Genomic DNA, 25,047 nt, shown 5'->3' on the forward strand with positions numbered 1-25,047 from the left:
TTACATGGCGTTTTCACATTCGCCGAAATGCTTGCTTGTGATTGGTCAATAGCCCCCCGACTGCGGTCATTATTTTTCAATAATGACCGCAGATTTTTCAATAATGACCGCAGAGCGCAGCTGTTCGCAATCAAGCCCACTGACACACTGTTTCAGTGCAATTAGACACTGCCGTGCCGGCGATGACAGGGGGCGGAGCGACGAGCGCCAGAACACAGCGGAGCCAGCCCAGAACACAGAGGCTGCCCGCGATAATAATAATCACTTTATTTGGGCTGACAGAGCCACAGAACAACTGCGATTTGTCAAATGAATTAGGTATATTGTTAGTAAGTTAGCCATGTAATAAGCGGGATAATGTATAGCGCTGCACTGACAGCGGAGCCAGAGGCTGCCCGCGATAATAATAATCACTTTATTTGGGCTGACAGAGCCACAGAACAACTGCGATTTGTCAAATGAATTAGGTATATTGTTAGTAAGTTAGCCATGTAATAAGCGGGATAATGTATAGCCTACTCGGTCATTGTCGCAAAATAATTGACCTTCACTACGTTTAAAACACCTCGGCGCGGCGCCTCTGTATTTTAAACTCCGTGTCGGTCAATTATTTTGCGACAATGACCTCGTAGCCATACATTATCCCTTACACATTATGCTCTGCGACCGCGAAATAACATTATACATTATGCTCCGTGCTTCATTCATTTCATTTGGGACCTCTGCCGCTTGCAGGGATCTCTGCCGCGCTCGCGGCAAAAGGGGGCGGGGGGTCGTGGCCAATCAGAGAAAAGCTGAACACAAGTTGGTTGCCTTTAATATTCACGCGGCCCGGCCTTAGTTTAAACAGAATGAATAGACACATAAAACAAATATATATATATACAAAAATTATCAAAATTCGAATGTTGATTTAGAATTTGAATGTCAACATTATGAACAAAGCTTCGAAGCTTTGAACTATTCGGTACAGCCCTACAGACATGTATTATTACTCACAGACGTATTATTACTCACATACATGTATTATTACTCACAGACGTATTATTACTCACATACATGTATTATTACTCACAGACATGTATTATTACTCACAGACATGTATTATTACTCACATGGATGTATTATTACTCACATACATGTATTATTACTCACATACATGTATTATTATTACTCACAGGGTTGCTGGCCACCAGCTCCTGGTTGTTGGCCACAGCAGAGAGCCAGACAACCGTGATGATCGAGTTAAAGATGAAAGACAAGAACATGTTCTTATGAAGAGAGATCCTCTGACAGCTCAGACTCCTAATAGAGAGAGAGAGAGAGAGAGAGAGAGAGAGAGAGAGAGAGAGAGAGAGAGAGAGAGAGAGAGAGAGAGAGAGAGAGAGAGAGAGAGAGAGAGAGAGAGAGAGAGAGAGAGAGAGAGAGAGAGAGAGAGAGAGAGAGAGAGAGAGAGAGAGAGAGAGACAGAGAGAGGACGGATATTTCTGTTTACAATGGCTCTTGTTGCTCTTGTGGTCAGAAAAGGATTAGAGCAACATTAAGTCTTTAGAAACTTTATTAGAAACAGGGATAAGATCATGCCAGCAGGTAAACACCTAATACCTTTTACTGTATTGTACTATAAACCAGTGAAAGCGTGTGATGTCATCAGGTATAACTATTTCATACATTATTCTTTTTTCTTTTACTTTTTATAACCAAACATGGTTTATTCTATGGTAGAGTTCTCAGTTTTTGACACAGAAAGTGTACCTGTACAATACATATACATTCCCCTGAGAACTACATTTGATGTTGTCAGCTGGGCTGATCCAAGGTCAGGTCAAGACTTACTTGAAGTAGGAGAAGATGATCAGCGAGATGATGAGAGAGACGATAGAGAGACCATGACCTACCATGGCCAGGTAGAACAGGCTATAGGCAAACTACAGAGAGAGAGAGAGAGAGAGAGAGAGAGAGAGAGAGAGAGAGAGAGAGAGAGAGAGAGAGAGAGAGAGAGAGAGAGAGAGAGAGAGAGAGCGTGACAGAGAAGTTAAAGGAAGGGAGAGAGAGACAAGAGGGAGATAGAGAGAGAGAAAGGATTTATAATATGCCTTTTATTGATTCACTTGGGAGATGTTCAGGTGTCATAGCAGCACAGGGGAGGGGAGGTACAGGTATGGGCAGGGTAATAGTAGAAAGACAATACATATAGGCAATACAATTAGATCTGAATATAAGAAATAATGAGAAGAAAATAAATAAGCAGTGTAAATAATATAATTAACTATGAGAAAAATAAACAGTGCAATCAAAAGAGGGTCTGTATGCCCTATGAGTTATATTATACGTTACAATAAATATAGGCAATAAATAATTATAATCTGAATATATACTATGAGTAAAGTAAGGTAAACACTATACACAGGTGCATTATACACAAGGTACCCTAACTGGCATACGTCATACGTTGTAGTTCGTGCAGGTTTGATAGTAAGAGTCTGACATACTTAAGGCGGGATCCACAAAGGGTTTGCGCAGCTTTTTCCGACGGAAAGCCGGTGCATATGGCTCTGAAACTCTGTTTGGTATCCACAGAGGACGCGCAACTGGTGAAATGAGGTGGCGCATGCGTTCCGTCAGTATTGCGTCCGGTGCAATTGGCGCGTATTTAAATGAGGTAATATGGGCGGAACATGTCCCCTTTCTATGTAAATGAGCCTCGTCAAATCTGCTCGGTATCAGGAAAGGCCGTCGCCGACCAGTTAACGCAACGCACCTGCCGTCTTCACAGACGTGGTGGTAAATAAGCGTAGATCCCTAAGCGCTATAAAGAGGCATCATGCGAGCGTCACAGGTGGTCATGGCAGCAGTAATTGTTGCCAGACACAGGCATCGTAATGAAATCGAAGAATCATAAGTGTCCGTGAAAGAATATTTTTAAGGAGAATATCACCTTTTTTATTTAATTGAGACCGAAATCATCCGGAGACACAGGTTGCCAGCTCAATCAATCCTATACATTTCGTCCTGTACAGCCAGAATCTATGGACGGATTTTGCGCAGTTAAGGGTGCAATTCAAACCACGCAATCCATTCTTAGTGGATCCCGCCCTTAGTATTCAGACATTCCTAGTAGTTCTCGAGTTCTGCCGCCATTAGTTCTCTGGCTGCTGGTAGTGGTCCCTGCCCACTGTTGTGGAAACATGATGGCCGCTGGTACGAAGGACTGGCCGAGGCGGTTAGTGGTGTGTCTTCGTGTAGAGGGCTTCTGTGTTGTCCGACCAGTCTAATTTGTTGTTCAGGTGTACTCCAAGGAATTTGTATGTCTCCGCCATCTCCACCTCATCCCCTCGGATGGTGATGCAAGTTTGGGGGGCCTCTTCTTACCTCTCCGGTAATCGACCACCAGCTCCTTGCTGATGTTGAGTTGGAGGTGGTTGCTGTCGCTTCACCCAACAAAGCTCTCCACCAAGGCTCTGTACTTCTCCTCATTGTTGTCTGATATAACTTACAATGGAGGAGTCATCTGAGAACTTCTGTAGGTGGCACCCACTCGAGTTATGGCAGAAGTTGAAGGTGTAGAGGGTGAACAGCAGTGGCTAGGGGGGGGTTTGTCCAGGGCGGCATATAAGCTAGCAACACCACTGGTGAACCGGAAGGGTGACAGCACAGTTCCTTGGTGGGCGCTGGTATTGCTCACCAACACATCTGACTGACTGCCCTGGAGTCTGACATACTGGGGTCTGTTGGTGAGGTAGTCCGTGATGGGGGGGGGGGGGGGGGGGGGCTATATGCCTCCTTGACATTAGCATACAGCAGGTCCACAGGTCCAGTGTCTTGTTTTCCCTTGCAGGTCACATACTGGGTGAAGTTTGTCAGGGTCTTGTTGAGTTTGACATGGTTGAAGTCCCCATTCATGAAAATAAACACATCCGGGTGTTTTGTCCCACGACTGTGGAGTGGATGACGGCACTCGCTTGTGCCGCCATTGCACTCGATGTTAGCTCTCGTGGGAGATAATATGTCGTTGGAACAGATGCATTCTTTAATGGTGATGTGCCCAGGGTGACACCAACTGGAATTAACAAAGACGGCAAGCCTGCCGCCTCTACTCTTGCCGCTTTGTTTATCCCTGTCGGCGCACACCGCCGTGAAGCCCTCTTGTTCAATAGTGCTATCAGGGATATTGTCGTTCAGCCAGGACTCCATGAAGCACAATAAGCTAGCTTCCTTGTACTCACATTGGTTTTTCATCTGTTGGCCAGCGATTGCACGTTTGCCATAACGACAGAGGCTTAAATCTTCTATTGTAATAATAATAATAATAATAATTTATAGATTGGATTTGAAGAGAGAAGCGCCTTTCTCAGACTCAAGGACACTGTACAAGGAAAGGATGGAAAAAGAAAAATGTTGAAAAAAAATAAAAGATAAAAAAATATATATATATATATGAATATCTGTGTATAGTAACAACAGGAAAAAACTAATAAGATAAAAGAGATAAAGAAGGAAGCAAGGTGCTGTCCAATTGGGTGAAGTGGTTGAAATTAACAAACAAAACAAACAAACAACAAAACAAAACAACGGAATCTGTGGCTTAAAAGAGTCAGGGGTGGGCTACTTGGGAGCGGGGCCGTGTTGCGTGAAGGCAAGTGTGAACAGGTGGGTTTTTAGCTTGGTTTTGAAGAGGTTGATGGTGTCAGAGCCTCGGATGAGGGGGGAGAGGGAGTTCCACAGTCTGGGGGCAGCTACAGCGAAAGCTCGGTCTCCCAGTGTGGAACGCCTGGTGCGGGGGATGGTGAGGAGGTCGGAGTTGGAGGAGCGGAGGCCTTGTGCTGGAGTGTAGGGGTGGAGTAGGTTGATCATGCCAGCTCTTGTTCCTCATCTGTGGATCTTAATCTTGGCTGGTAGTTTCGGTGGGGCTGCAACTCTGTCTCGAAAGCAGAGGAGCATATCACGCAAGTACACAATTCTGCCAGTGTTGTTGTTCTCCATTGTTCAGCTAGACTCACCTAACTCAAACTAACTTCTAGCTGGCTAACTTCAGAGAAGTTGTTAACATTAACATTAACTTAGCGTAAAAACAATGTACAGTCACTTGTTGCTCAATTACATGACCTAAAACAGAGGCAGACTCCTGCATCATGAACGGTCTGTGGGCAAGGAAGCAGGTGACAGGAAAATAAATACGTAGACAATAGAGAAGCATCTGCTGTCATTCAGTCGCGTTTATCAGCCTCACATCGGTTTCCTTCTAGAATCACTATAGTTACCTTGAACTTCTCCTTGGTGTAGTAGGTTATTTAGTTACCTTGAGCTTCTCCTTGGTGTAGTAGGGTATTTAGTAGGGATGCTCGATATTGGCTTTTTTACCGATACCGATATACCGATATTGTCCAACTCTTAATTTCCGATACCGATATCAACCGATACCGATATATGCAGGGTTTCCCCCCCCAAAAAATGGAATAATTTCAGGTAATTAACATTACATATCTCTTGTTGTGGAATTAACACAACATTATGCATACTTTTGACAATAAATAAAATCAGAATTTGTTCTTACTTGCTTGCCTGGGTAAATAAAGGTTATAGAAATGTAAAAAATAAAATAAAATAAAAAAGAATTTGACAACCGATACTGATATTTTCCAATATCACATTTTAATGCCGATATCGGCCGATAATATCGGTAGGCCGATAATATCGGACATCCCTAGTATTTAGTTACCTTGAGCTTCTCCTTGGTGTAGTAGGGTATTTACTTAGTTACCTTGAGCTTCTCCTTGGTGTAGGCCTGACACTGGGTGTAGTTTGACCAGACGCGATTGCTCTCTGGGTGGTGGAACCATTGGCCGTCAGGGTTACATACTTTGGTCACCTTCTCTATGGGGAGACAGAGCCGGGATGACACATAGTTAGATTCTAGTTAGAGTCTGAGTGTCACTCTAGAGTTTGATTTTATGAGTGTCACTCTAGAGAGTTTGATTTTATGAGTGTCACTCTAGACTAGGGTTTGATTCTATGAGTGTCACTCTAGAGAGTTTGATTTTATGAGTATCACTCTAGAGAGTTTGATTCTGGTAAAATCCCAAATGTGTGGAAAGCTGTGCTCAAGTTGTTCCTTTACATCAGTGGTTCTCAAAGTGTGGCAGAGGCATGACAGGGGGGTGCAAGCGACCGGGGGTCTGTTTACGTAGAACCAACGTGCTATTACTATTGTTTTGACGTCGGTGTGTTTCTCACGGCGCACAACAATAAACAAACCGCACTGTCACGTTCCCTTGCTCTCAATGATTTAGATTTGATTTGATGTTTTTTATTTTCGTGTCTTACATACAGGTGTATGCCCAGCCCATATGGGCTTACAAGACACATAAACAATAAGTATATAAATAAATTATGACATTGACAACAGGTTATATAGACCAAGATGGCCACAAAAAAAGAAAATACAATAAAACGTAATATAACACAAGCTGTAAGCAATGTATGTAAACAGAGAAACAAGAGGAATTCATATACAATTATATAGGATATAGTGTGTTTTGTCTCAAGTGCCATGCTTTCTCCAAAGATTCTGCAAAACTGAATGGGTTAATTCATTCATATTATGTGTATTATGTGTGTGTTCCCGAGTCAGATAGATGGAGACGCAACGTGGATAGAAAAAAGGCAGCGCGGATAGAATAGACGCCAAAGACGCACGTATGCAATGAAAAATACTATCACATTGACATGCATAACTCATGATGATTAGTAACCTTAAAGGGGAACTCCAACATTTTGGGAAATTAGCTTATTTAATATCTTCCCTGGAGTTAGACAAGAAGATACATACCTTTTTTGTCTCTGTGCGTGCATTTTAGCTTTGGGAATAGACGCTCCGTTAGCATAGCTTAGCTTCATCACTGGAAGTGAGGCAGGACAGTAGCCTTACAGTGCCTTACAGTGTATTGCAAGGTCTGACATTGACCAAATTTGATATGCATGACCTTGGTGGGCTCTAGGTCAACTCCTGAAAAGGGGGTCAATGTCAGACCTTGCAATCAAAAGTTAGGGGGCGCACTGAAATTATGGCAAGGGTTATTAGCCCCCTAACTTTTGATTGCAAAGTCTGACATTGAGACAAAAAAGGTATGTATCTTCTTGTCTAACTCCAGGGAAGATGTTAAATAAGCTAATTTCCCAAAATGTTGGAGTTCCCCTTTAAGACAAGCTTTCTCTAGGCTTTTGAAAATGTAGGGCAGACCTTGTTGGTAATGGGGCAGCCAATAGGAGAGGATAAGTGTCAGTAGGTGAACAGAATGGAGAAATATTTGACGGGGACAAAATGGAAGACAGGCGAATGACATGCTTCAGAAACAAACAAGTGTGACGGTAACGTAAATAAACCAAAAGCCAAGTCAAGAAAATATGATGAAGCTTATGTCACTTTTGGTGAGATTTCTCTCTATTTTTTAAAAGGCACAGTCTGAGTGTCTATTGAACTGTATTGTTATGTATGTTATTGTTCTAGCAAAGGGATTGCACATTTCATATTTGTACCCCTCAGTTTTTGGTTATTGTTACTGATAGAATGTTATTGTTAAGTGGTTGCACAATTTGAAAGCTCATGATATTGATGTTATTTCAATACATTTAAACTTAATATAATAATAATAATAATGCAGGACCTGTTGCAGAGGTCTTTATTCGGCATGCAACGACACTCAATGTTTTAGCGGTACACACAGCGGTTAGTTTAGCATAGCACACACACCGGTACACACACACATGCATTGTCTCTTTAGGATCGCCGATGCGATTTGTCTCTGCGATTAACCCATCCCGTCGTCCTTCCCCCCCAAGGGCAGCCGGGAGCAGACAGGCATCAACGTGAGCCGCGCCAGGGGACCAATCCAAGTGCTCCTGTCCGTCTTCGTCAAGTACGCCACAGCGTTAGCGATCTGTTGTTGTGCATGTTTTTCCATTGGGTTTATCTTATCGGGGGGGAAACCCTTGCGAGCACGGGGAGAACATGCAAACTCCACACAGAAGGGCCTGGGAGATACCCCACCTGGGTACCTGGCATCATGGAAACCTGGTCCCCAAGCGGGAATCGAACTCTGGACCTTCTTGCTGTGAGGCGACAGTGTTAACCACTACACCACCGTGCCGCCATACTTGGCCCATTTCATGAAAAATATATTCAGGCAAGGGGGGGCTGAAAGGATTTTGGTCCACCAAAGGGGGCCCAGACAGAAAAGGTTTGAGAACCACTGCTTTACATGAAGATGATTCCAGTGACTTAAATAATTATTAGGGCTGTCAGTTTATCGCGTTAATTAGATTAATAAATTACACAGCAAATTAGCGTGTTATGAAAATGAACTCAAAATGTATTTATACAAAAAAATTAAAAAAACATTTGGTAGCACTTTATAATAACACCCTGTTATAATACATTTATAAGGTATTTGTAGATAATGAACTAATCATGAACAAACCATTTATATACATTCATAAATGATTATTAAATCATTTATAACTATATTTGTATAACATTTACAGATTAGTTCTACATTATTTATAACTCATTATCAACATTGTTTGTACTTGATTTGTTCATCATTAAATAATGTTGTTTAATGTGTAGTAACACATTTGTAGATGCTTTGAAAATGGATATGAAAAAACGACTATACTATATCTCCATTTATTTTCATGTTCAACAAATGATTTGTTAAGACATTCATAAAACATCTATAAATCATTTGCAGATGCTATTGTGGGGGCCAATCTGAAGTGAAGCCTATTCATCATTAACAAATGTCTAATACAGTTAATTATTTGTTTACTTTTTCATCACATGTTACAAATGTTGTAGACAGCTTTCAGATACACCCTTCTTTGTGACATCAAACAGTGACAGAATTAGGACTAAAGATAAATGCAATTGTATTAACATATAAAATACATGTGCATGACATATAGTGTAACCCGGGCGGGGGGGCACTAGGACCCATGAGTACCCTGGCCAGGTAGAGTATCTAGAGAGGAAGTCTCACGAGAGTGAGACTTGACTTCACGTGTGTTGCCGTCTGTTTGAATGGAAGCACGATACATGCAGAACCAAGTTATCCGTGCTGCTCCTGCCCCACGCTTTTAATAAGGTATGAGCAGTTTAAACACCTTTTTTGTTGGTAAATCTATTCCACCATTTCCGACCTACAAACAACTCTTATATGTTGTGTAGACGTACTTGATGTGGTGGGCGCTAACGTTACATTTGTTCTTAATGTGTGCTCAGTATATTGCGGTATGTGATGATGACACGACACACAAGAGTAATAATTATTTGTATTTTCAGGCTGTATCGGCGCCTATACAGTCTGAAATAATTATTACGAACCGTGACACCAATACCGAGGTACGTACCAAACCGTGGCTTCTGTGTACCATTACACCCCTATCGTCCAAATCAAAATTATGCTGCTTAGCCAAAATCCTAGAATCATTCATTCTCATTTACAGGCCTTCCTGGATGCTTATAACATTTTACATCCACAACCATCATGGTTTAGACCAGGACATAGTGCAGTTACAGCGGCAATACTTGTAATAATGCTTGTAATAAATTATATTGTTGACTATCTTGACTGCACTGTGCAGCACTCTTCATTGATTTATCAAAAGCATTTGACACTGTTGACCATAATATTTTAATAAATAGATTTACAAATCTTCCATAGGATTGGATGAGATTTCTGTTAAATGGTTTTATGATTATCTCAGGGAGAACTCAAGCTGTTGTTGCTGAAGGTATCAAATCAAGCTCTCTTGAAATTAGTAAAGGTGTCCCACAAGGGTCTATTCTGGGTCCACTTTTATTTACATTATAAATAACATGGTATTTTCTTCCGGCATTGTGATGTACATAATTTATGCAGATCATACAATATTGTATGCTACTGGTTCCACTCTTAAACTGGCCACTACAAATTTATAGTCTGCTTTTGATATCTTTCAGATATCTCTCATTAATCACAAGCTCATGTTAAATTCCGATAAATATATATGGATGTAACATAAGTATGTTATTCTCAAGGTCTTGTGTGAGCAACACTCCTAATATTACTATTCATACACTTTGTAGAATCGTATAAATACCAGCTGGGTCAAAGTCCTGGAAGTATTCAGGACACATCTGCATGACGATTCCTGGAGTAGAATCTCCCCAGCACAGCCAGCCATCCCAGGTTCGGTTACAAAACTTTCCTACAGGGGCAGCAAGATACACAGGATGAGTAACAGGGTTAAGATGCACAGTTAGTGTGTCTACCTTCTGTGAACATTTAGCAACAATCCGCGTTTCAAACGGATACAAAATGGCGGAGCCATATCCATTATTAGAATGGAACTGTACATACAGTATATTTCCTTCACGGTTTGTCAGTGCACACCTGGAGATACTAAATCCAAATTGAACTCGGGCATTTGAAAGAGAAGATTTGGCCCGATCCATAGATGTGCAAGTTGGCTATAATAAGGTCATTTATAGGCCTGGTATTTGATATTCTATAATAATATTTCAAATTGCATGTGTCCGGATGGCAGAATTCAGTACTGTATCTACATCATCTTCCCTTTATTGATTTGCTTAGATTTTTTGTACACATGATCTCAAGAAGGGGCTGAACGAGTTTTTCATGTCTGGTCATTTTTAGCATGGTGTTATTCACTGTCAAAGATGCAAAAACAGACACAATATTTCTGACACTGGGAATACATTCCATGAGATCTATAGATGTCCCTAGATACCAAGAACATGCCAATGGACCTTGTCGAAGTGGAGCAATCTTCCATTTACTTAGGTACAGTATGTATTTTTAGGCTCCGGGCTTAAGAGGTTAACAGGTTAAGGTCTTTACTCTTGGCTACATTTGAAGAAAGAAAAACACAACATTATGTCATACAGTCTGGAGAGATTGATTTATGACGTGATGTCATCTGAGGTTAAATCGGTCAACAAGTATATTATTTTAATTAATTATTTGTCCATTCAAATAGATATTCAGTATAAAGTTACACCTTTGAACACAAGAGGGCAATACTACACAGGTATGCTTCTCAGAGCCTCTGGGAATTATCTCTCTGGCCCCTGTTTACAACATGGAAATGCCATAGTGAACCTATTGTTGTTTGCTATATATATCCTATGCATTAAAAAAGAAATTGCATTAATAATTCCCATCATTGTCCATTGAAATAAGCCTCGCCCCCTCTTGCTTGGACCCTTGTTTCTTCCTATCATGCTTCCTAAGCTTCTTATCACCCTTCCTATGATTCCTAACATCTTTCCTATGCTTCCTAACATGCTTCCTATCATCCTTGCTATGATAGCGGTAGCATGCTAATGTTAATAACTATAATGGGAGTCAGTGTGTCCATTGGTCAGTTTGCTATGCTATGTTAATAACTACAAGGAGAGCAGTCAGTGTTTCATAGGCCGTGTTTGTCTGTGTGTCTGGCGTGTCGCCAGGTGGGGATTTGCACTCTACTGAGTGCACCTTTTTAGTTCACTTATAATTGTGTTTGTCTTGTCTGTCTCTGTATGTTAGTTAACATGCATGAGGGCACTATTGTAAGTGCTTCAATAACCACTAAATGATGAAGAAATGTGAAATACAGGTAACTTTATCATAGAAAAAACTGTAATTTAGACATCCTTTAAAAACAGTAACCCCTGAATGAACTGTAGACTGTATGTTCCAACCCAGTCTTTAAAAACACAGTAGGCTTGTAGTACAACTAGGCCCTATTCCTCGTACCTGGTTCAACTAAATCGATCAAAAGTCCCATTATCCAGATTAAATTAACCCGATGTTTGAATCTGTGCTTTCCCTGTTCCTCGAACGCTGATTCTGTCTCGTTAATTCGAACCAGACTTGATACTCAGGATAATTGCGTGCGGCCGCCTCACCTGAAAAGATGTCGATCGCAGAAATCCTGATTTTCTAACGGCATTGATTGATTGATTAACAGATTGCAGAATGGGTTCAATACAGTACGGCTCAATAGCCTCGCCGACAAGTTAAATCCATAATCTATAGGCTAATTTTAAGTCCCTCATTACCCCAATCAATCAGATTATATTTCTTTAAATGTGCCTGCTGGCAGTAGGCTTAATGGAATGAATAATCGAATGAGATCTATTGCTAGCAAAAATAATTAGTTCAACTCTTTCAGAATAAGTAGATACAAACAAGCCCAAATAGTATCTAATTGATACGAATGAATAGATACTTATCAGGATATCTGTACTGTATGCGCTCGGCTTAGGTATCATGTACTTTATATATAAATACATGGTTCCCAAAAATGTCAAGGTGCGACCCGAAATAACGGTGTCAGAGAGGCTTGGAGGGAGGCTATACAGTTTCTGTGAGGTTCCCCTCTTCCCTGGACCTTTAATTCCTGTTCCCTGGACCTTTAATTCCTGTTCCCTGGACCTTTAATTCCCTGTCTCCTCACCTCACCAGCCCCCACCCTCGCGTTGTCGTTGTTTATTTATTGCATTCCCTGCCTCGCTCCGTTCCTTTAAGGTACTGTGAGGATTATGTGTTTGATTGGTCCTTGCCGAACACACACTTCTAAGTCAAGTATCAATTACCATCACGCACCTGATGTGTGTTCTAATTAGCGCCCCAGTGGGCTTTAAATACCTCGATCTCCCCCCCAGTCCTCGTCGGGTCGTTCTCTATCTGTAAGCTCCTACGGGAGATTCCCTATCTGTATCTGTTTCTGTATTCTGTATGCTGTTTCATCTCCGGCGTGAGACGAGGTGCCAGCCTTCGCCACCTGTCGCCGTTTGCCTGGAGTGGGACACAGCCTGCGCTCTCTAATTCTCTACGGGAGGTATTCCAGTGTTCCACTCCAGACCCCGCGCAGACGCGCTCCTACAGCAGACGCGCTCCTACAGCAGACGCGCTCCACTCCAGACCCCGCGCAGACGCGCTCCTACAGCAGACGCGCTCCTACAGCAGACGCGCACCACTCCAGACCCCGCGCAGACGCACTCCTACAGCAGACGCGCTCCACTCCAGACCCCGCGCAGACGCGCTCCTACAGCAGACGCGCTCCTACAGCAGACGCGCTCCACTCCAGACCCCGCGCAGACACGCTCCTACAGCAGACGCGCTCCACTCCAGACCCCGCGCAGACGCGCTCCTACAGCAGACGCGCTCCTACAGCAGACGCGCTCCACTCCAGACCCCGCGCAGACGCGCTCCTACAGCAGACGCGCATCGCTCTCTAATTCTCTACGGGAGGATGCGTCTCTCCGAGCCGGCGCGCTCTCCGAGCCGGCACGCTCTTCAAGCCGACGCGCACCACTCCAGACTTCTAGCCGGCACGCTACTACGCCAGACGCGCATCGCTCTCTAATTCTCTACGGAAGGATGCGTCTCTCCGAGCCGGCGCGTTCTCCGAGCCGGCGCGCTCTGCAAGCCGACGCGCACCACTCCAGACTTCTAGCCGGCGCGCTACTACTCCAGACGCGCACCGCTCTCTAATTCTCTACGGGAGGATGCGTCTCTCCGAGCCGGCGCGCTCTCCGAGCCGGCGCGCTCTGCAAGCCGACGCGCACCACTCCAGACTTCTAGCCGGCGCGCTACTACTCCAGACGCGCATCGCTCTCTAATTCTCTACGGGAGGATGCGTCTCTCCGAGCCGGCGCGCTCTCCGAGCCGGCGCGCTCTGCAAGCCGACGCACACCACTCCAGACTTCTAGCCGGCGCGCTACTACTCCAGACGCGCATCGCTCTCTAATTCTCTACGGGAGGATGCGTCTCTTCGAGCCGGCGCGCTCTTCAAGCCGACGCGCACCACTCCAGACTTCTAGCCGGCGCGCTACTACTCCAGACGCGCATCGCTCTCTAATTCTCTACGGGAGGATGCGTCTCTCCGAGCCGGCGCGCTCTCCGAGCCGGCGCGCTCTTCGAGCCGGCGCGCTCTTCAAGCCGACGCGCTCCACTCCAGACGTCTAGCCTGCGCGCTCCTACTCCATCCCTGTAAGCAGCTCTGGCCCTCGCCCTGTCCAAGGCCTTAACCCTGTTTTCTCTGTCCCTGTCTCCAGCCCGCCTCCCCGGGCCTCTGTCCCTGTTCCCCTCTCCAGTGCCCCTGTTCCTGCCCTGTCCTTTGCCCTGGCCCTGTCCTTTAGCCTTAGCCCCTTAGCCTGCTCGCCTCTTAAAGGCACAGTGCCAATTTTCCCTAATTCTTGTTTCCAGTATTTTGTGTTCTCCCTTAGCCTCCCCCTTAGCCTGCTCGCCTCTTAAAGGCACAGTGCCAATTTTCCCTAATTCTTGTTTCCAGTATTTTGTGTTCTCCCTTAGCCTTCCCCTTAGCCTGCTCGCCTCTTAAAGGCACATTGCCCTTTTTCCTTGTTCCAGTATTTTTGTGTTCTCCCTTAAAGGGACAGTGCCGCTTTTTTGTTTGTATTCAATAAATGCCCTGTCTTGGCTTACTCTCATACCTGTCTTGTGTTGTGCGATTGGGGTCGGTTACAAACCATAACAGTTTCACTATTAATCAGGTTTTAATCTGTTTCGGACATCATCCATACATGCATTTAATTGATTAATCTTTGGTTTATACCAGTGACACCTCATGTTCATCATCAGATAACACTAACAGTGCTTGAACAGATAGATGCATTTTCTCAAATTCATTAATGTCAACGGCTCATTCAATTTCTCAAATCCGTCAAACAGCGCATCTCATCAGACATTTTAATCCCAGTTACAATATCACAATAACATGTGAGTGACAGACGCGCATCGCTCTCTAATTCTCTACGGGAGGATGCGTCTCTTCGAGCCGGCGCGCTCTTCAAGCCGACGCGCACCACTCCAGACTTCTAGCCGGCGCGCTACTACTCCAGACGCGCATCGCTCTCTAATTCTCTACGGGAGGATGCGTCTCTCCGAGCCGGCGCGCTCTCCGAGCCGGCGCGCTCTTCGAGCCGACGCGCTCCACTCCAGACGTCTAGCCTGCGCGCTCCTACTCCATTCCTGTAAGCAGCTCTGGCCCTCGCCCTGTCCAAGGCCTTAACCCTGTTTTCTCTGTCCCTGTCTCCAGCCCGCCTCCCCGGGCCTCTGTCCCTGTTCCCCTCTCCAGTGCCCCTGTTCCTGCCCTGTCCTTTGCCCTGGCCCTGTCCTTTAGCCTTAGCCCCTTAGCCTGCTCGCCTCTTAAAGGCACAGTGCCAATTTTCCCTAATTCTTGTTTCCAGTATTTTGTGTTCTCCCTTAGCCTCCCCCTTAGCCTGCTCGCCTCTTAAAGGCACAGTGCCAATTTTCCCTAATTCTTGTTTCCAGTATTTTGTGTTCTCCCTTAGCCTTCCCCTTAGCCTGCTCGCCTCTTAAAGGCACATTGCCCTTTTTCCTTGTTCCAGTATTTTTGTGTTCTCCCTTAAAGGGACAGTGCCGCTTTTTTGTTTGTATTCAATAAATGCCCTGTCTTGGCTTACTCTCATACCTGTCTTGTGTTGTGCGATTGGGGTCGGTTACAAACCATAACAGTTTCACTATTAATCAGGTTTTAATCTGTTTCGGACATCATCCATACATGCATTTAATTGATTAATCTTTGGTTTATACCAGTGACACCTCATGTTCATCATCAGATAACACTAACAGTGCTTGAACAGATAGATGCATTTTCTAAAATTCATTAATGTCAACGGCTCATTCAATTTCTCAAATCCGTCAAACAGCGCATCTCATCAGACATTTTAATCCCAGTTACAATATCACAATAACATGTGAGTGACAGTGATACAATTAAACAATCCACAGATTCAGATTCCTCGTAATTCATAATCCACAGTCCACGCATAAGCTTCAATTTATGCTTGAATGAAACACAATCCGGGCGCTCCGTTAAGCAAATACATCCACAGCAGAGAATATGAAACTAATCAGAGCCAAACGCCCGATAGGTTTCATTCATTAAAAATATCCCCGCAGGATTCACATTTGCAATGCTCCGCGTTATTAAAATAACCACTTGTGTGTCGCGATGCGCCAGCGCCATATCCGTATAAATATGACGTGCATTATTTAGGACAAAGTAAATCTATAGGCTGAATATGATTTATTATCAGCATTTTAGGTCTATTATTTTACATTTCAAAAGCCCCCTCTAGAAAAACGAAGCAGTATAATGGGATCTGTGAGGAAGGGAGCTGGCATTTTTTTGCAAGGGAGTGGCCAGTTTATCCAGCTAACTTAACTAAACCCTGCGCTGGAGCAGGTTCAAACTTTTTGATCTGTTGCCATAGTGATTTAGACAAACGTGCGTCAGGGAACTGAAAAGTCTGATTTATGTCAAGTTATCCTGAAAATTATCCGGCTAAGGAACAGCAATGGAATAACAAAAAATCTTCTCAACTGAGGGTCCCTGAGATAAAATCATATTAAATGGGGGGCCTATTGTGTATGAATTTCAACGGTCCTTGACACTGCACTCTGCCACCCCTGGGCACGGGACCACGGCAGCTGTCCCAGTGAGACTTCAAACACAAAGCCTGCCAACAATACACGGAAACCTGGCCATGCCGAGATGCCCCGTGGCATGATGGGAAGTGGAGCGCAAAATAACATTTCAAAGGAGGTTATTTACTGGGAAGGAGAAACAAGAGTCTGAGACAAAGAACACACTTCCTCTCTTTCACTACGGAGAAGGACCCACTTCCTACTTCCTCTCTCTCTCTGTCCCTCTCTCTGTCCCTCTCTCTGTCCCTCTCTCTGTCCCTCTCTCTGTCCCTCTCTCTCTCTCTCTCTCTCTCTCTCTCTCTCTCTCTATCTCTCTCTGTCTAAATGTAAATGTCCAACTGTCCTTCCTCTCAGTCTTTCTTTTTTCTTTCTTTCTCTCTCCCTCACTGCCTCACTCTCTCTCTCTCCTTCAATCTCTCCATCTTTCTCTATCCTCCATTACTCTTATCTCATTAGCCCCTTTGTCCCCGTTAATGTCAGGAATCGTACCCCATCACGGCATGTAATGGAGGTCAAATTTGATGCGTCATTCTGCCGTCTTCAGGTTTTGTGAAATTGCCAGGGTGGGTTTTCCCCAGCGTCTGGGTGAAAGGGACTGCATGGCATAGCGGGATAGGGCGTGACGTTTTCATGATGTGGTTAATTCTGTGGAGGTTAACTTGTAGGTTATATCATAACCACAACTATTTTCACAAGTGAAGTACCATCACGCACACATTATATCTCTCACATTATACCTCTCTCTCCAGGCTGGCCATGTCCCATCTGCCCTTAAAACTGCAGTCATAAAGCCACTAATTAAAAAACCCTCCCTAGACCCGGAAATCTTGGCCAACTACAGACCTATATCCAACCTCCCATTCCTGTCTAAGGTGCTGGAGAAGGTAGTTGCCGCTCAGCTTCACGACCACCTAAACTCGAACCAACTTCTCGAGAAGTTCCAGTCAGGTTTCCGCTCTGGCCACAGCACAGAAACTGCCCTGGTCAGGGTCACCAACGACCTACTGATGACGGCTGATGCTGGCTCTCCTTCCCTCCTCATCCTCCTTGACCTCACAGCAGCTTTCGACACCGTCGATCATGACATCCTCCTTCACCGGCTCCAATCCACCATCAGACTTTCAGACTCTGTCCTTGATTGGTTCAGATCCTACCTCACCGGAAGAACGGAGTATGTCTCGTTGGGAGAGGCAAGGTCTGACACCCATCATGTCACCTGTGGTGTCCCACAAGGATCAGTCCTCGGCCCCACCCTATTCACCCTCTACATACTCCCCCTTGGCTCTGTCATCAGCCGGCATGGAATATCATTCCACTGCTATGCTGATGACACCCAACTCTACCTAAAAATAAACCCTACCCCATCCACAGTTCTGCCATCTTCCACTCTGACCACCTGCCTTGAGGAGACCAAGGTGTGGATGAAGCACAACTTCTTACAGTTAAACAGTTCTAAAACTGAAGCCATTATTATTGGCACCCCACACCAGGTTCGCTCATCCACCATCACCACCATCACCTTTTCCGGCCAAAACATCACCCTGTCACCAACAACCTAGGGGTAAAAATGTACCCTCACCTGACCTTTGAGGCGCACATAAATCAACTATACAAAAACTCTTTATACCACCTTAGGAACATCACCAAACTGCACCCCTCGCTCACTCTGTCAGATGCCGAAAAGCTCATCCACGCCTTTGTTTCCTCCAGGCTGGATTACTGCAATGCACTCCTCATCGGGATCCCTAGCAAGAACATCCAAAGGCTACAATGTATCCAAAACAGCGCTGCTAGGATCCTGATGAGAGTGCGGAAATACCACCACATCACTCCCATCCTCAAGTCCCTTCACTGGCTCCCTGTCTCACTCAGGATTGAGTTCAAAGTCTCCCTGCTCACCCACAAATGCCTCTACGGAAACGCCCCCCTATACCTCAAAGAACTCATCACCCCTCACTCCTCCTCCCGACATCTCCGCTCTGGCCAGGCAAACCTCCTCCAGCGCCCAAGGACAAATCTCTGCACTATGGGAGATCTGGCTTTTTGCTCTTCCGCTCCCAATCTGTGGAATGCTCTCCCTGACTACCTGAGAGACTGTAGATGCTTTTAAGAAAGGCCTCAAAACTCACCTTTTTAGTAGAGCCTTCTGTTGACTTTTTATCAAATTTTTTGCTCCACACATTTTATGTTCTTTTACCAATTTCTTTTTTTCAGTTTTATTTATTCTATGTTTCTCTATGTTATTCTATGTTTTAGTCTTGCCTATTTTTATATTCTTTCTTTCCTTTATTCTCGCTAGTTTTTAAGTTCTTTTAACTGTAGCGCTTTGAGATTTGCCCCGCAATTATTATTATTATTATTATTATTATTATTATTATTATTATTATTATTATTATTATTATTATTATTATTATTATTATTATTATTATTATTATTATTATTATTATTATATAATAATAATAATAATAATAATAATAATAATAATAATAATAATAATAATAATAATAATAATAATAATAATGATAGGCTACAAATGTTATCTCTAATTAAAATAATATGCAACGTGGGAAAACGCAAAAACTACCAACCTGCGGGAATATTGCTTAGTCTAACTATCAGTTGTCACATGAATAGAACAAAGGCTGACCACATGATATACTGTAATAATAATAATAATAATAATAATAATAATAATAATAATATAATGCCATGAGTTCAGTGTGAAAGGGGCTATTGTCTCTCTCTCTCTCTCTCTCTCTCTCTCTCTCTCTCTCTCTCTCTCTCTCTCTCTCTCTCTCTCTCTCTCTCTCTCTCTCTCTCTGATTGTTGCGGTCCAGTAGGGAGCACTCTATACTCTGGACCTGGCAATAACACACCGACTCAGTGCGGTTGTTAAAACAGCCCAGGGCGAAAGAATAGGGGGAGTTCACTGATGTTCCTGGACAAATTCCCAATCGGCTCTCTGACATCAATGCCACATAATCATCCCTCTCCTTAATGGGCTGATATCAATCCTTGTCTTCTGAGCCTTTAAGCCATTGTGTATGTGTGTTGTGTGCCTGGTGCCTTTAGTGCTAAGGAGTGTTGTAAGCCTCTACACCAGGGGTCAGCAACCTTTCCTATCAAAAGAGCAATTTTTTCCCCCTCCCACAAAATAAAATGCCTCTGGAGCCGCAAAACCAATTTACCCTTAAAATGAAGGTAACACAGTGTATAACATTTTATATAGTTATCCCCAAGCATACCCCACATTTAGTATAAAACGCCTGACAATTGCATACCCAAAGTAATATGCGATTTATTATACTTTATACTTATAGCACACAGTTTGTTGCATTAATGGAATTATAAAGCAACAAAAAGAATTGTTTTGACTTTTTATTGCTGTTTTGACCTGTTATAACAAAGGAAAACCTCAAATTCTTATGAAGAGGAGAAAAAAGACTGGCTGTGTAGACCTATTTTTTTAATAAAACACAGAAGAGGAGACAAAACACTGGTGTCTGTAGACCGACTTTGAAATAAAACCCTGAACTATTCAGGTATATTTGAGTCCTTCCCTTATTTGTGGAACATTTATAAAATAAAAAGTAATAATAATAATAATAATAATAATAATAATAATAATAATAATAATAATAATAATAATAATAATAATAATAATAATAAATTCAATTTGTACCGCACTTTATATTTATGAAAATCTCAAAGTGCTACAGGAGATAAAGATACAAAGTTAAATGAATAAAACAACCAATGAAATGGAAGAACATAATAAAAAATAATAATAATAATAATAAAATGGCATGTCTGAAAAGCGTTAATTGTTTGGTAACTCCACTGAAAGGCTTACAGCAATTGGCATCGGTATCAGCTGATATGAGTGATTAGTCAACTACTCAACTTCTTAAAGAAAAACAGAATACAATTTAAAATGTTGAATGTCAAGCTCTCCCTTTAAGTTGTGCAGGTGAAGTGTAGGCTCCTATAGGACCCTATGGCCTCCTCACCATCATCCATGCGTGGCGGGTCGCGGATGATCTTCAGGTAGCATTCGAACTGGGCTGCCAGGATCTGTTCTCGCGAGCGTCCTAAAAAACTAGACATGTTGCCACTGGACACTTCCTGTTCCTGTTTGTCCACCAGCTCCCCCGAAGACACCATGGCCCCCAGATCCTCACACCGGGACACCTGGGAAATGTAGTTATCATTTTCTGCTTAGTTTATTAGTTGTTTCCATTTTTCTAAATCGAAGGATTTACCTACAAACACTTGCAAAGAGAATAAATCAATCGATTCTCAACAGGCTATGTTTTACTTTCAAATGGATGCTTTCTGAAATCTAATGCTAGATTTCATATATTTTATTATGCTATCAGAGTGATTATACTATACTAGCAGAGTTAGTTACTATACTACTGTAGCATAGTGAGTATACTATACTAGCAGAGTGACAGTGTTGGGAAAGTTCACTTTCTACATGAACTACTTCAGTTCACAGTTCACAAATTTTAAAATGAACTAGTTCAGTTCATAGTTCAAAATTCAAAAATGTTAACTAAAGTTCATGATTTCAAAAATGAACTAATTTATAGTTTATAGTTCTTTTTTCAATACGTTGCTGCAAGCTATTATTTTTCAAATGTATTGAAACAACCCATAATAGAACCACAGAATACTGGCATTTCCATAACGCTTTGCTGCCGCCCATTCAGTCCACACTAGTAGCAGCTGCAGCTTTCATCTCTACAGTATATTTTCAAAAACATGAGGAAAAACCTGCTGCTTGAATGGTCTTTATTAAGTATAATAATCTAAATATACTTAAAGTACCAAAAGTGAAAGTAGTCATTGTGCAAACATATGACATATAAACATATAAACATATAAATATAACATATAAACATGTGCCGACATAACTCTGTACTAACACAACACGAGGTAGGAACCAGGCTGAGGTATGAAACGATATATTATTTAGTATTGGCTGAGCGTCCCGCTCTGAGCCTTATGAGATACCCCTTATCTCCTATGATACCTATTGTATCTCCAACGAAAACAACTACATGCACCCCACCTATATGGGGCCCCGCCCCTATGGTGGCACCGCCCATATAACCGTGACTCTGGTCACCAAAACACCCTTCCTCGCCAAATCCCGTCCCAGGAAAAGATCCCTCAAGAGGGAACTCAGGGCCGCGCAGAGCGGGACGCTCAGCCAATACTAATATAACTAGGTTATCTACATAACCTATCGTTATATATCGTATTTGCTTTCGCGTCCCGCTCTGAGCCTTATGAGATATGGGGAAGAGCGGACGCGAGACCCGACAAATGTACCCCCTGAGGACCCGTAAGCCCACATCAAGGGGTGCGGGGAGCCCTGTCACCCCATCCTTCCTAATGAAGGGGGGGCGCAGTCAACTCCACCTGAATGCGAACAAGAGGGAACTAGAACCCCTTGAACACACCGTACAGGCGGAACCACTTGTGACTCAACACACTGTGGCCCATACCCATACACTCCTGCTACCCGACCAAAGGACGGGAAGCAGGAAAGGCCACAGACCCCAGAACCGCCTGGGAGACAGAACCCCCGGTCATGTCCATGAGGTAAAACCTTACAAAGGGACCCGGGGAGGACCATGAAGCTGCAGCACAGATGTCCTCCACTGAAGCCCCACCCAGGAGAGCGGCAGAAGCAGCCACCCCACAAGTGGAGTGCGCCCTGACGCCCCCAGGGGGATCCTGCCCAGCCAACGTGTAGCAGAGGGTAATGCCCTCGCACAACCAATGGGACAGGCGCTGCTCCGACAGTGCCTTACCAGCACAAGCCCCACCGTAACAGACAAAAAGCTGGTCGGTAACCCTGAAGTCCTGAGTACGGCTGAGGTAAATCCCCAAGCACGGACTGGACATGACAGGTGAAGGCCCGCATCTAACTCACTAGTGTGAGGAGGAGGACGAAACGCCTGAACCACAATATTTCCCGGGAGCGGAAGGAACTCCGGATATTCTCAGGCACGAAAGCAGGATTAGGTCGCAGAGTGGCACCGCAATCGGTCCGAAAAGACAGGCACTCTGGACGTACCGAGAGAGCACAGAGCTCACCTACGCGTTTAGCGGAAGTGACAGCCAGTAGGAACGCGGTCTTGAAGGACAGCTGTCCCAACGGCGCCTGCTCGAGCGGCTCAAACGGGGCCAAGGACAACCGACCGAGGACCAATTGAAGATCCCAAGTCGGAGCCAAGGAGCGTTGCACCGGCTTAACGCGTCAAGCGCCAAGCAGGAAACGCTTCACAAGAGGGTGGCTGAACAAGACATCCCCTCAAACCCCTCATGATAGGAGGATATAGCTGCTGCATATACCCTTACCGTCGAAACCGACAGTCTATCAAGGAGAGACTGGAGGTAACTAAGGACAGGATCCAGGGGGCAGGAGACTGAGTCCCGGCCCCCCGCCTTACACCACACTTGGAACATACGTCATCTGCCTGCGTAAGCGCGACAGTGGAGGGAGCATGCGCATTCCAGATGGTAACACCATCAGGATCAAGAACCTGCGCCCCTCAACGTACCCGTCCCAACAACTGACCTAACAGATGTATGGGGAAGAATCCCTGGCGGCACGGCATCGGTCCCAGACCCGCCTGGCCATGTCCAGACGTAATCCTCACCCGTCAGGATGAGGACCGCCCCGCGACAGTACACCTGCACCCACATTCTCCCTGCCGGGGACGTGGGGAGCCCTCAGGCCGCGCAGATGGAGGACGCCCATAGCCAGCCGCCCATAGCCTGGTGCAGACAGGGGAAGCGTACTCCTCCCTGTCTGTCGATACACGACACTGACGTCGTATCGTCCGTCCTGATCAACACCATTTGTGGACCAGAAGGACCGCTTTCAACACCAACACATTGAACGTAGCGCAGACCGGGCAGCATGGTTTGCCAGCTGCCCCCTACTGCGTTGGCCCGACCCGTCACCAGCGAGGGAGGCGTCGGTGAAAACGCGACGTGAGACAGTGCCGTAACCGTCCTAGGACGGAACCTCCCGAGCGTGTTGACAACACGCTCTGAGATGGATGCCCATAGCCCTCCAACCGTTGACTGGGAAGAGGAGTACTCTACATCCAGTCTACAGCAACCCCAGGCTGGTAGAGACCTGCCTGGTACGAGACCTGACGATCCACCTTGACCGCGAAGGACCAGAACGTCATCAGGGCAGAACACTCCGTAACCCCTGACGACGCAGAGGCCCCAGTGCGGCCTCCACGCACTTGGTGAAGATGCGGGGAGCCAGAGAAAACCGAACGGCAGCCTCTGGTACTCATACGCTAACCCTGCAAAGGAAGCGTAGGTAAGCCCTAGGATGGAAGATCGGAGATGCGCATACGCATCCTACAGGTCTATGGAGGAGAACCAGACCCTCACCTGACAGTGTTCAACAGGTAGGAGATGATCCAAAAAATGCTGAACCTTCCCATGGGACAGGTCCAGCCTGGGTCTTACACCCCTCCCTCCCGACTTCTCAGGCAGAGAACACCGGGAGGAGAACGCCACGACGATGGCTTGCTTCGTCCACAGAGATTGGATCTCGTTGACCAGAGCTGTCACTGCTGGAGACCCTGACAATAGGGTCTGTACCAAACCTGAAAACGGGTGGGGTTGTGTAAACACAAGTCCCCGCCTCAGCGTTCTCTCCATCCACCTCGACATATGGTACTGCCGTAGTCATATGTGACAACACTCCCAACGCACCCGCCGTCACGTGGCGCAGGTCCGCCAGGAACTGTAGATAGTTGGCCCGGTCCCCCCGCTGTGCGTAGCCAACCCTGGAACCGTGCGAGCAGCGCGTTCCGTGTCGGAACATCTGACCCTGACACCACCCACGAGGCAATCGCACCCAAGGGGGAACCCCGACAGAAAGGGCCGGTCTGATACGGGGGGCTTCCGATGAAAAAAGCCCCCCCACTGAACACCCCTCCAGAACATGCTGAGGAGTTGTTCTGCAGCCGGACATGCAAGGTGTAAGGCCCCCATGGGTTCCTACACACCGTAGCCCTGCAGTGATATTACTACCACCCCAAATCATGTGAGCTGCGACCACTTGCCAATATTTCAGGAGTGGGAGGCACCAACATGATACCTGGCCTGGCGAAGGCGAGGCCGGGGAAGCCCGCACTGTGTGCCTCAAAAGGTTTCGAGCCCCCCTGCTGACAACACTTAAGTTGACAGACGTAACACCAGGCTCAACCAACACAGTTCAAGGTGTGGGAGCCGCTTGACAGCACAACATTCTCACGGACAGACCCAGGCTCAGCCATCAACTGGGTGTCAGCCCCTGTCCCCATGAGAAGCGAAAGGGGGGCCGCCCGCGCATCAACGAAGGCACGCGGCCCGCAGCCAAAGGAAACAATCAGAGCCCACTTTTTCCGCTGGTGTTGGGGAAGGGAGTGATCGGAGAGCGGGCTGCTCGCGGCAGGACGGTGACGGCTTGTTTGTTCAAGCCGAACCCATCCTACAT

The 25,047-nt window shown here is 45.1% G+C and overlaps 1 protein-coding gene across 1 annotated transcript in view; it reads right to left on the reverse strand.

Annotated features, from left to right (window-relative positions):
• Positions 1-25,047, reverse strand: part of calcrl2 (calcitonin receptor-like 2) — a 121,582-nt gene that overhangs the window by 22,499 nt on the left and 74,036 nt on the right. Inside the window, exons 3-7 of the mRNA XM_084334220.1 lie at positions 20,534-20,714; positions 10,141-10,248; positions 5,762-5,874; positions 1,837-1,928; positions 1,179-1,305 (exon numbers count right to left, since the gene is read on the reverse strand). Coding sequence (XP_084190346.1) covers positions 1,179-1,305; positions 1,837-1,928; positions 5,762-5,874; positions 10,141-10,248; positions 20,534-20,714 — 621 coding nt within the window. The remainder of the gene's footprint in view (positions 1-1,178; positions 1,306-1,836; positions 1,929-5,761; positions 5,875-10,140; positions 10,249-20,533; positions 20,715-25,047) is intronic.

The sequence above is a fragment of the Notolepis coatsorum genome (genome assembly GCF_963971535.1).
Source record: "Notolepis coatsorum genome assembly, chromosome: 17".
In the NCBI taxonomy this organism is placed as follows: Eukaryota; Metazoa; Chordata; class Actinopteri; order Aulopiformes; family Paralepididae; genus Notolepis; species Notolepis coatsorum.